At 37.2% G+C, this 13532-nt stretch overlaps 1 protein-coding gene across 5 annotated transcripts in view; it reads left to right on the plus strand.

The window, feature by feature from the left end:
- The window catches only part of CC2D2A (coiled-coil and C2 domain containing 2A), a 152058-nt gene that overhangs the window by 124309 nt on the left and 14217 nt on the right, over window positions 1-13532 (plus strand). For 4 of the 5 annotated variants that reach the window (XM_072620297.1, XM_072620295.1, XM_072620294.1 and 1 more), the window contains 2 exons: window positions 1486-1662; window positions 10446-10649. In XM_072620297.1, the coding sequence (XP_072476398.1) occupies window positions 1486-1662; window positions 10446-10649 (381 nt within the window). The remainder of the gene's footprint in view (window positions 1-1485; window positions 1663-10445; window positions 10650-13532) is intronic. The other variant, XM_072620298.1, reaches the window with a different exon arrangement.

A 13532-nucleotide genomic window follows, 5' to 3' on the forward strand; every position in this document is an offset into this window, starting at 1 on the left:
GGTTGTAGAGGGATTTTCATGCCTCAAGCAGGGAGCTAGACTAGAAATGATCTTCAAAATTCCTTCCAACTCTGATCCTATGAAAAACTAGCTGTGTGATCTGAGACAATTCATTTCCCCCACTTCTGGGCCCAAGTTTTCTTATCTATAAAATCAACAGGGCTAGACTAAGTCATCTCTGAAGTTTAAAATTCTATCTGATTACATGGAGTGGCAAGATGAACATTTACCATTTCAGTCAAGGCAATCATTCTCATTAGGCAGACAATGGGTAGCTATTAATGCAATGAAGTGCTTATCTAGGTAAGCATTAAACTCCCCAAGTGAAGACTTGGGTTCTTTTTGCATGGATATTCAAATGATTTCTAAAATTATTCACTGATAAATACTGCTGCCAATCATTCTTATCAACAAATGGAGACATTTAATAACCAGTTTATTATATTCTCAGAGCATGATCCCACGATGCACAAAAACAAATGGGCCATGAGTAGCATTTTGAAAAATCTTATTATGATCTTTACTTATATCAGCATGAGGGATATAGTTGGAATCTTACAGAGGGCAAAGGAAAAGATAACGAATTACACCTCAAAGAATCAATAGTCAGAGGGGAAGATCTACATCAGGTAAAATAATAACTGAATCAGCAAATACTAAGGGTTTTTAGCTGGCAGTTGCAGAAAGAGCAGAAACTAACAAGACAGCAACGGTCTAAAGTTAGATGTTTCAGGCAAAATGGCAGCTCTACCAAAATTCTCTTATGATACTTTCCTTTTACAAATTAAAAATCCCATGCCCTCTAACATGTTTTTGCTCTAGGTTTTGGAGCAAAATATCTTTATAACCTAAAGAAAACATATCTTCAAGCAGAGAAGAGATCAATTTAATCTAAAGGGCAACTCACTCTCTCAAAGTTCATTTTATCTCATTGGCCTTTCAGATATGGAAGTCAATTAATCAATAAGGATAAATCTTTAAATTGGGTACATTTCACTTTGGGGAATTTCACCTCCTAAAACATACATACTTGTTTATTGGTACTATCTGAATATTGTTCATAGAAGCTAGTATCATTAGAAGACCCTAGCCAAATCCATAGACCCATTGTTCCAGAGTTAGAAAGGGCCTATGATGCTATTGAGCCCAATTCTTTCACTTTATAAATTATAAAACTGAGGACCAGGGAGACTTCAGTGACTTACACAAGTTCACTTAGGCAGACATATCAGTGGGGGTATCAGAACTCAGATCCTCTGATTTCCAGAGCTGCAAAGGAAAGTAGATGTCATTTAGGGCAGTTTACAGATAAGAAAACCAAGACAGAGAAGGGAAAATGGCTTGCCCATTGTCACACCGCTGAAATACTACCCTGAACCTTTTTTGAGCCTCAGGAAATAGATTTTATGAGATATCTTGTGTTTGTTGATTGTTTCTTTTGCACTCTCCATGAGGAGATTTATTGAATTTTATTTTTTCTCACAGATTGATGGTACCTTTAAAATAGATATTCCCCCAGTTCTCCTGGGTTACAGTAAAGAAAGAAACATAACTAATGAAAGGGGCTTTGATTCTGTCAGAAGTCTGAGTGAAGGCACCTACATCACACTCTTCATAACTATTGAACCTCACCTTGTACCTGGGGAGTCAGTTCGAGAAAAGGTAAATAGTTTTCAATGTTATAAACTAATCAGTGCTTCTGGTCGATCATTTAAAATTTCTGTCCCCTATACATGCAAACATACTGTGTTATTTTATGCATATCAAGCTCTCTAACAGAAATGTTTATTTGGGTATTTTTTTTCTGGCTTGGACCCAATAACTTTATACTTTTAGTGTTGAACTGAATTGCAAAAATAGATCAAAAAGGAAATGGATTGTGAAACACACTTCTTTGCCTAGACTCACATGTTTGAATATATCAGTAACCTATCATAAGACCAGAGGTCCTTAAGAGGTCACCCCCAGTGCCTTAAGGCAGGAACAGGCAAATAAAAGTGTGGGTTTAGGTTTTTTTATCTTTTCTTTTTTTTTTTTTACTTGTTTCCTCATTTTTAGAGACCTCCAAAAAAGGTGATTTCATTGACTTCATTGATAGCTACTCCTGAATTTCACAATCTGTACTGTGCAGAATCTCTTCCTCAATGTTTCAGTTTAAGATTGTTTTGTCTTTCCTTCAAAGAAGAAGGAAAACCACTTTTTCCATGAGCGCAAATATATTCTCATATTCATTTTCTGTACTTTACTGGATGGATTCAGATTCACATGGAAGTGCAATCTTATAATTCTTTTCTTAAGTCTGAATTCATAAAACATAAAAGAAATTTTCCTATTTACCAAATTTTAAGACAATTTATGTAGTAGATATGCTTTTCATTGAAGAAGAGTATTGTTCACAAGGAAGCACTTTGGGTCATACCTATTTCAAAATATTCTTAAAAGGGAAAATATAGGTATATATTTTTATATATTTTTCTACATCTGTAAACTAGAAATAGTAATATACAAGACAAAGAAGTAAGTATAACTTCATAACCATTTGCTCTAAGGAAAAGGATGATATTTTTCTTATAGTTATTTAAATAATTCAAGGACTAGTGATTTCATCAGTGTAAAGTCTTCCTCCACTGACATAGGTGACAACCTCCCCATGACTCAGGAGACAGTTCATTCAATCAATCAACAATCATTTATTAATATCCTACTATATGCCAAACACTGATGATACAAAGAAAAGCAAAATACACAGTCCTACCCATCAGGAATTCACATTTTAATGGTAGAGAAGACATGTAAACAACTGTTTATATACAAGATATACACAGGGTAAACTAGAAGCAATCACAGAGGGAAGGCACTAGCTGTAGGGGATGAGGTCGACAGAGAAGAACTGAGAAAAGCCTCAGTCTTGAAGGAAGCCAAGAGGGAACCTCCTCCAAGAGCACAGAGAGCATTCCAGGCACAGAGGAAAGCCAATGAAAAGGTCAGGAAATGGGGCACTGTGTTCCAGGAAGAACAAGGAGACTAATGTGGATGGAAGGAAGGTGTAAGAAAGCTGGAAAAATAAAGGGGGACCAGGTTGTAAAGGTCTTTTTAGGATTTTATAGTTCATCCTTTAAGTAATAAGTCTCAGGAATTTATTTAGAAAGAGTTGAAATGGCCAAAAGAATTCATCACATTCTGTTGGATAATTTTCTCGTGATGAGCCCCTCCAACTTACTAGACATATGATCTATTGCAAGGTCTGTACTCAAAGCCTTTCCAGCTTAGTAAGACCTGCCCGGGCTAGTTTGTCACTGACCACTGAGAATCCTGGGTCACTTCCAGGTCACAATGAAACATCTGAGCAGGACTTTCTGAAGGATTTTTCCCCATATATGCTTTAGCTCAGTGGTGTCAAACTCAAACAGAAATAGAACTCTGAAGTAGCATACTGACAAAGAAAACCACAAATTAACATTATCTGTGTGGTATTCTTTTATTTTGTTAAAGATTTCCCAATTATAGAGATCATAAAAATGGGAAAGGGTCCCACATGTACAAAAATATTTATAGCAGCACTCTTTGTAGTTGCCAAAAACTGGAAGTCAAGGGGATGCCCATCAATGGGGGAATGGCTGAATAAATTATGGTATATGAATGTAATGGAGTACTATTGTGCCATAAGAAATGATGAACAAGACGACTTCAGAGAGGCCTGGAAGGACTTGTATGACCTGATGCTGAGTGAAAGGAGCAGAATCAGGAGAACTTTATGCACAGCAACAACCACAGTGTGTGAGAGTTTTTTCTGGCAGACTTAGATTTTTGTAATAACACAAGAACTTCTTACAAAAAAAAAAAAAAATCCCAATGGTGGATCTCAAGGCAAAATGCCTTCCACACTCAGAGAGAGAAATATGGAAGTCACTCACATAATGTAGCAGATCATGTTTGTGTATGTGTATGTGTTTGTGTATCATGTTCTGATTTGTTATACGATTTCTTTCATTTATCTTAGTCTGACTACATAGCATGACTATAGTGAAAATATACTCAATAGGAAAGTATATGTAGAATCTATACAGAATTGTATGCAGTCGTGGGGAGGGAGGGGGGTAGTGGGGGGTAGGTGGAGGGGGATAAAATCGCAATTGTATGGCAGTGATTGTTAAACATTAAAAATTAAAAATTAAAAAAAATAAAAATTAAAAAAAAAAAAAGATTTCCCAATTATATCTTAATCTAGTTCAGCCAGTCCAAAAGTTTGACATCTCTGCTTTATAATGAAAGACAGATTAATAGCTGATAAAGATGGAGCAAGAGAAAAAGAGAGGAATGATGTGGATAGATAACATAGATACATAGGCAGACATGCAAGCAGACTGACAGATCCATAGATAGGCAGAAAATTTATTAACTGTTTACTGCGTGCCAAGAACAGGGATGCACTGGGTATAAGTATAAGCAAACAAGACAGCCCCTACTCTCAAGGTGATCACATTCTAATGGGAGAAGACAACCTATAATGCGAAGTTGGAACGCTTGGAGGGGATGGGTAGAGAGTGCAGAAGAATGCCCAGATTGGGACAAGACTGCTGGTTAGGAGACAGAAAAGTCTAGTGAGACTTGGAGCTGGAAGTAAAGTGGTGTTTTGCTTGTTTTTTTTTAAGTGTGTTAAGTTTTCACATGGATTTGTCAACGCATGTGAATATGACTGAAAGAATTAATATATTTTAGGATTCCTTCCATCCTTAGTGGCACATAACTTACAGACACTGACATCATTTTTCATTAATTTTAATTGTGCTCCAGTGTCCTTTAAGCCTCTTTCCTTTTTTTTCAAACACAGTTTTATACATTCTTTCCTCCTTTTGTAAAAATGTTTTTTCCCAATCTGCTCCCTTTTTCGGTGCCTCACTGCCACAGTGTGGTCATAGAAAATATGATCCTTGTGCATATGGACTTAGCTATACCCTAAAACTTCACCAAGATGCTCTTATGCCTTCTGATGACAGCCATATCCAACATGTCTAGCATTCCACTAGAAGAGGTGGAGAGTGCAGGCACTGTTTGTTCTTCAATGATCTATTCAGGAAAGAGGAGTTCGGGCCATAAAACAGCCACTGAAATTGGGTATGATGTAGGATTTGGATGCATTTTTTCATTTTGTAAACTTTTAGGAATGATGAATAGTGTATCAATCTTCATATTTACTCTAGGAACCAAGCAGATTTTTCTGTGCCATTTTGCAAGTATTTCTTAATGGAAAATTTTTAAACAAAAACAGGTGTAGAAGCTGAATGCCTTTCACCATTTTAGCAGCTCTTTCACTGTATTGTTTTGGCAAAAGAAACTGATTATTTCCATTTTTTAACTTTGTATTTCTGTTATTACACTGTTTTGCTTGCTATTTTTTTCTCTTCTTTGCTTCTGATAGATGGCTGACATGCTAAAGAAGGTAAAAAACATTTTATTTCCCAATACACTGGTCAATATTTATTTACTGGTCTTGAAATAGCAGCTTTCTCTTCTTTTCTACTTTTGAACGCTTTCTGTCGTAGCATGTGTGCCTAGCCTTTTCTACACACACTTCACAGGATTTTAAAGTCCCCCAAACTGGGAAAGAATCTCAGAGACCTGAAAGATTCTCTTACAAACACATTTATCTAGCCTTTGCTTGGAGATCTCCAATGAGAAGAAAGCCACTGCCAATAGAGGCGGACTATTCCATCGTGGGATAGCTCTGATGGCTAGAAAGGGTTTTCTTTTATTTTTTTCTGACATCAAACCTAACTTTGTCTTCTTTGCTACTTTCATCCACTGCTTCTGGTTTTTTCTCTCCTATATCCAAAGGAACAATTTCAATTAAATTGTCAAGTTGTCCTCTACATGACATTTCTTTAAAGACAATTACTATCTCCCCCTGAGGCTTCTCTGCTCCAGGCTAAACATTCCTTGTAATGGACTCCGATGGCAGGGGCTCAAAGCCATTCACCACCTAAGGCACCCTCCATAATTTAATGTCCCTAAATGATAGTGTCCAGAACTGAGGACAGTGTTCCAGATAATATATCCAGATTCCTAGATAGGACAAAGTAAAGTAGAATTATCATCTCCCTAGGCCTAAAGCCTCTTTTCAAGCAGCCTAAGATCACTAGCTTTCTCTCCTCCACATCATTCAACTGACTCATAGTTAAGATGTAATCTTCTAAATTTCTAAATCTATTCAGATGATCTATCTAGCCTTGTTGTCCCCATCATGTATTTGTAAAGTTGATTTTTAACCCAAATGTAAGTCTTTAGATTTATCCCTTTATGGCTCATTTTATTCTAATTGATCAATGTTTTATTCTATCTTTATGGCTCCTGACTCTCTCATACAAAAGTAGGAGGGCCTGATAACTACTGGGTCATCTGCACACTTGATAAACATGCTACATATCCCTTTATACAAATGCTTGAGGAAAATGCTAAGGAAGACAGAACCAATCACAAGTGCCTGTCACACTCCACTAGAGACTTTCTTCCAAATTGTCATCTAACAATTGATGCCAATTTTCAGATCCCGCCACTCAACTAGTTCTGAATCTAACTAAGTTGTCTAGTTTACATATACCTATCTAGTCTACAATAGAAGTGTCAAACACATAGCCTATAGGTCACAAGCAGCCACAAAATTCCCAAGCCTGAACCAGACCAAAACGTAATTGGGAAATGTTTGAAAAAATAAATAAAAACACATAATAATATATATAATAAAAACAGACAATGTTAATTTGTAGTTTTCTAAGTCAATATACAGTCAAAAGTGATTTGAATTTATATTTGAATAAGACACTGACCTATATGATTGAGAGATTTATTAAATGTTATGCTAAAATCTAGGTAAACTATCACATTGCTGTGAGCAATCACTGTCAAAAGAAGAAATTAAATTAGTCTGGAATTCCTGATCTTAATGAAAACACTCTGGCTCTTTATCATTCTCACTTTCTTTTCTAAATATTCACTAACCAACCATAACATAAACCTAATAAAAGGTTCTAGAATTGTGCCAATAATTTAAGTCATTTTATATATATATATATGTATATATAATTAGGATAAAATTTGATTCCTGTGTGAAAGCAATAGTCTTTCAAAGATCATTGACAGTGGAATAGTAATCAGATGCACCAATTATTTTGTATACCTCGGGATGTAATTCATTTGTGCTTGTCAAATTGAACAGGCAACTAGGTGGCACAGTGGATACAGTGCTGGTCCTAGAGTCAGGAAAAGTTATCTCACTGAATTCAAATCCAGTCTCATTACTAGCTGTGTGACCTTGGGCAAGTCACTTAATTCTCTTTGCCTCGGTTCCCTCATCTGCAAAATGAGCTGGAGAAGGAAATGGCAAGCCATTCTAGTATCTCTGCCAAGAAAAGCCCAAGTGGGGTCACAAAGAGTCAGACACAACTGAAAATGATCAAACAACAAAAATTTGAACTTATCAATGGAAACTAGGTGTTCTCCTGCCACCTCTCAACTTATCATGAGTACCATTTCCCTATTAATATTTTTGTTTTATCCTTCCTGGTCCAAATATCCTTCTTCCTAAATTCTTCCTCTCTCTGATCCTTCGTCTCATCACCCACTCTTCTATCTTACTTGCTTCTATCATACATCTAAGGCATAACTCAGAACCTCCCAAAATTTATCCAACCAGATAACAACTACCCAATTCTGTTGATATTCATGGGAATACCGATTCTGCTAGAAAGTATCCAGAAAGCACTGCTAAAGAATATGAAGTATTTATGGGTAGCTAGGTGGCTCAATGAATAAAGCAATGACCCTGGTGTCAGGAAGACTCATCTTTGTGAGTTAAAATCTGGCCTCAGTTCCATGACCCTGGGCAAGTCACTTAATCCTGTTTGCCTCAGTTTCCTCATCTATAAAATTGAGCTAGAAAAAAACAATAGCAAAGCACCCTAGTATCTGCCAAGAAAATCCCAAATGGGGTCACAAAGAGTCAGACACAACTGAAAAACAACTGAACAACATGAAATCTTCATCAAGAAATAAAAGATTTGGGGAGCAGAGATAATGATGTCATTTGCTGACGGATGACAGGGGCTTTAGCAGAGAAAGGCAGATTTGGAGAGCCGACCATAAGTGAAAAAGACAGTGACAAAGCAAAGAATTTGTTGGTATCATTTCAGTAAGTCGCAACTTCAATACCAACCCTTCCTCGAGGGGGCAGCCGGAACTTGTCTCTTCTTCCTCTAACCCTAAGAAGTTGTTGTCTTACCTTGGGGATCCACCTCATTGCACCCAGAACAACAAGCAGCTCCTAACTCCTCCAAATGCTCTGTTCTCTCCTGTTCAGTAAGAAATTTATATCTATTACTTAGTTTCAAGTGTCAAGTCCCCTCTATGTCACATTCTTCTCCCCTCTGACCTCAGAAACAGGTCAGAATTTCCCTCTGTCTTCAAATCTTTTTTCTGAGGGACCCTTCATTTTACCTGATAACCTGAACAATAGGGCAGCGTTCTTCAAAACCCCTGTATCTTTTCTCCTGAGAGCATCACCAACCTATGTTCTAAAGCATAGATAACAACTACTTTGTTTAGTCATTTCAGTTATGTCTGACTCTTCATGACCCCATTTGGGGTTTTCTTGTCAAAGATCCTGGAGTGGTTTGCCATTTCCTTCTCCAGCTCATTTTGCAGATGAGGAAACTGAGGCAAACAGGGTTAAGTGACTTGCCCAGGATCACACAGCTAGTAAGGGTCTGAGGCCAGATTTTAAATCAGATCTTCCTGATCCCAGACCCAGCGCTCTATCCATTGCAATGGTCAGACCATATCCATACTACTATGTTCGTTAAAGGCCCCACAATCTGAGAAAGATGATTCAAAACTTGGAAGTTTTCACCAGATGGTGAAGAGACTCAAAACTTCCTTGTGAGGAACAGTTGAACGAAGTAGAAAGGTTTAGCCTGGAGAAAAACAGCCCACAGGGAGGGAGAGGAAATGTGATAGCTGTTTTCAGTTATTTGAAAACCTGTCATGTGGAAGAGGGATTATATTCTTTCTGTTTGGCTCAAGTGGACAAAATTAAAACCAAAGGGTTGAAATTACAGGAAGACAGATTTTGACTCAACATAAGGAAGTTACTATTGATCAAAGTTGTCCGAAAATGGAAATGGCCTCATCATAGTTCCTCATCATAGAAAGCATTCAAGTAGAAGCTGACAGTTTAGGGATTTTGTAGAAGGGATTCTTATGTGGAATGGAAGGCTGTACTGGATGACCTCTAATCTCCCTTTGAACTCTAAAATTCTGATTCTATAATTAAATGCTCCCTCTTCTCACACCAAGCCAAAGACAGATGTCAAACGTTAGCCCTATTGTGAGGGATAGTTTATGGCAGTTATGACTGTGAACCAGACATTTAAAAAAAAAAGTATGGTGATATTTCCACCCCATAACCCCCAGCCATCCCCTTTACATAATACAAGAATGAGGCTCACATTTCAACTATGAATACCAATTAGAAAGACTAAGAAATAGGTTTCTTTAGTTAGTAAGCTTGACAAATTGAGGCCCATGAAAGCCACTATAAATAAAAATCAGAACACACATACATTCTTTTCATGAATGCTAAGGTGATATTCTAATCTTTTTAACATACTTAAACAACGGAACAATGACCTGAGTGATTTTGTGACCCTGACACGTGTTTCTAGACAAGCATGCCATGTTCTTTGTTACATCTGTTTAACGTTACCTAAATATCCTGGCAGCCGGTCACTCACCCTGGAGTGAATCATTCTAAATCACTGCTCTGTATCTGTGGTGCTGCTTATACATCCTTTCTCTGGAGATGAAGAATTCTTGGATGTCCCCATGTAACTGGATCTGGAACTCCAAAACATATACAGGCACATCTGCAAACTTGCAAGCTTAGAATTTTGTTGAAATTTAAACCTAAAAAATAGTTTTAATAACCTGAAAACAAGAGCAATGAGACTTGCTTGAGGGGAACATTGACAAACACAGTCCATGACTGCAATGGTTTTTGTCAATTTGCCTTAGCTCACCATATTGATGCTTATGGGATTTTCAGTCAAGCACCTTCTATTAAAGAAGTGGACACCTTTAGGTTAACTAGCAGCTCTTCATTCAGGATTGGTCTATTTAATGCATTAAATGACTTTAAAGACTTGATCTTCTTTTTGAAAAATTACGAATGCAACCATTTCAGTATGGTAGAAGAGCTGCACAGTTTTGTGGGCAGTTATCTGACAGCATGTTGAGCTATACACATAATCTACAGAAAGTAAAAACAGTCATCTGAGTAAGAAATCCTTCCATTAGTTACATGTTGGTGAGTCTCATTCATGTTGGATGTTATAGTTATAAACATATCCTATCATGTACCCACAACTATCTATTAATCTATGCTCTTTCTGAAGTTTGATTCCCAGGAAGATGAGAAATTACTTTGGGCAACAGAGAAGTTTCATGTTGAATGTGCCCTGAAATTTCCAAAACGCCAATGCCTTACTACCGTAACCAACTTAAGTGGGAAAACAGTTTTTATCACGCGTTATCTCAAGCCTTTAAACCCACCCCAGGAGCTTCTAGATATGTACCCCAATAATCCACAAGCAACGGCAGTAAGTATTTAATTCCTAAATAATGTCCTGGTTAACCAAGAATATGACATTTTAATTTCACTTAAAATGACAACTATTGTAAGAAATTTTTGTGTTCAGAGGAGGTAGTCTTTAACACCAAGAGGATATTCTCATTCATGGGGATCTGAATGGTTATCACAAATCACACAATAGTTATTTCACAAAGGAGACCCTAACTTGACAGAAATCAAGGGGAACTTTTAGTACTATACTATTCCTATCAAGCATAAGATTCTAGCACAAGAAGGGCACTTATAAGTGAGATGATACAACTTTTGTGCAAGGAATGAGTCTTCTTTCAATATTCCTGATAAGTGATACAGACAATGCTCATACATCTCTGCCAGTGTAAGGAGCTCCCTTCATGAGGAAGTCCTTTCTACTCTGTTAAGGAGTCCTTCCTTAGAGAGAGCTGAAATAGCCTGCCACTCATTCCAGCTTTCCTCTCTGGAGCCAAGCAAGCTAAGTATATAGTGTTAAAGCTCTGTCCCAAGCTCTAAGGCATCTTAGCTAGAGCTTCAAAGAGACCAAAAGCAATTTGTCCAAGCTTTACTTGTTTAGAATAGGGAAAAGTGTGTCATGTTTTAGCTCCACTCTTGGATAAACTGACTTGTTTTAACTTCAACAAGTCACTTATTGCTCTAGGGTTCCTCCCTTGTGAACTAAGGAGGATGAACAAGGCTCTTAACATTGTTTTGGTTTTATGAATACTTCTAACTTATAAACCACTTTTGCGAGGTGGATGGCATAGGGCAGATGCAGCTACCTAGCTAATTAAAATAGTAACTCATCAACATAGTCTCAGAGTCAAAAGGGACATCAGAGAACATCTAGCCTTACATGTAGCCATTCAAGAATCTTTTTTTCATCAGTTTTCTTTGTTCTGTGCTCTGAAGAAAACAGATCTAAACTCTCTCCCATGTGCAATCTCTTCAGATACATGAAAACTACATCCCCAGAGCTTGTCTCTCTGGGTCTAATAACCTCCATGTCTTTTGACTAGTCCTCTTGGGGCATGGGCTCCAAATGACTTCTAAAACGGGTGTCTTCTTATGGGTACCATATGTTATGGACATGCTCCATTCAGGCTGTCAATGTGCTTCCTAAAATATAGTATCTAGAATTAAATATCCCCTTTGAGGTAGGGAATAATAGGACATTCACTTCCCTCAGTCTGACAATATTTCTCTTTTAATGCAGCCTAGTACATTGGCTTTTTTGGTGACTATGTTACAATGTTTATTTATATTGAGTTTACAGCCACCAACCCAATTTTTTCCCCAATGAACCTATAGTCATACCACCTTAAGATAGTTGCCCAAATTGTATCTTACTTAGAAGTAGAGTAAATGACTATACACAGAATCACAAGTGGTTAAGGCCACACCCCAGGTGAGTTTCCTTATCCATAAAAATATAACAACCTCCCTATATTCTACAATGGCCTCCCTCTCTTCTGCCCACCACGGCTTACCCTAGCTGCAAAAATTACAAGCTATTGCTCTGACTCAAGGCTATCATTTTAAGTTGTTTCTTAAAAGGATATACAGCATCAGGAGCCAACCACATAAGCAGAGTAATAGTCACCGACTCCACTATTCCCACATCTGGGCTGTGCAGTAAACTTTTCTAAGCAGGAGGTACTTACTCATCATTATTCAGTTCAGTGACCCAAAGCTGGGTCCCAAGCTTAACTGAGACTTTTAACCTAGAGAGGTCTTTGTAACTTGGGAATAGGTGTTAGCACTTACTTAATAAATTCATATCATGCCTTACTCTTGCCAGTCCTGGGACAAAAGTATGGCATGTACTTGACACTTAAATGGCTATGGAATCTTGTCTGATCTTTATCAACATGACTGTTCCGAAACCCAAGGGCTTTCAATGTTTCTCTCTCTCAATTTTTATCTTATTAGCTATGAATCATTGTTTTAGCCTGTCAATAACTTTCTCAGATTTTGACTGTCACGTTACATATTACCTGTCTCACTCAACTTTGTCACTTACCAATTTGATAAGGGAGTCGATAAAATAGGTCAATGGACTTTAACACTGATTTGTAAATTTCAGCAAAATTGTAGACTTTGTTACTAAAAGGATGGTTGATAAATATCCAGAAAAGGAATCAGTGATGACAAAGAGCCAGAACAGTTTAGTTAAGAACAAATCATGCCAGACTAACTTCATTTCACTTATGACATTGAAAAAACTGGTAGATCAAGGTAATGCTATAAATTCTACCTCAATTTTAGCGAAGACTTTGATAAAATCTGTTATACTGTCATTGTAGATAAGATAGAGATGTAGGTTAGCAATACTATGGTTAGGTTGATTTGGAGCTTACTGAATGATTGAAATAAAAAAATAATTATTAATGGTTTGATATCAACCATAGAATGACAGAGGAATAAATAGTTGGTCCAGTGATATTTAATATTTTTACCAATTACTTGGATGAAGGTATATAGTATCCCTATCCAATCTGTATATAACATAAAGCAAAAAAAAAAAACCTAGTTAACCTATTAGATGACAGAATTGGGCTCCAAAAAGACCTCAATAGGATAAGGACAGTGTCTTACCTGAGTTCAAAACTCAGCTTCAGAAGAACTAGCTTAAGGAAGTATGACAAGATAGGAGTTAAAGAAAGATGAGGGGGCTTAAAAGTTGACTGAAAGTTCAAAAGGAGTTAAACAGACTTATTACATTGGCAGTAAAAGATTGTATGGCATAGTAGATGGAGAGCTGGCCTCAAAGTTAGGAATGCCTGGATTCAAGTCTTGCCTCTGACATATAATGACTGTGGGACTCTGGAGAAGTCACTTTAACCTCTCAGGGCAACCTATAACTCTATTAAACTAT

The sequence above is a fragment of the Notamacropus eugenii genome, chromosome 6, assembly GCF_028372415.1.
Source record: "Notamacropus eugenii isolate mMacEug1 chromosome 6, mMacEug1.pri_v2, whole genome shotgun sequence".
Taxonomy (NCBI): Eukaryota; Metazoa; Chordata; class Mammalia; order Diprotodontia; family Macropodidae; genus Notamacropus; species Notamacropus eugenii.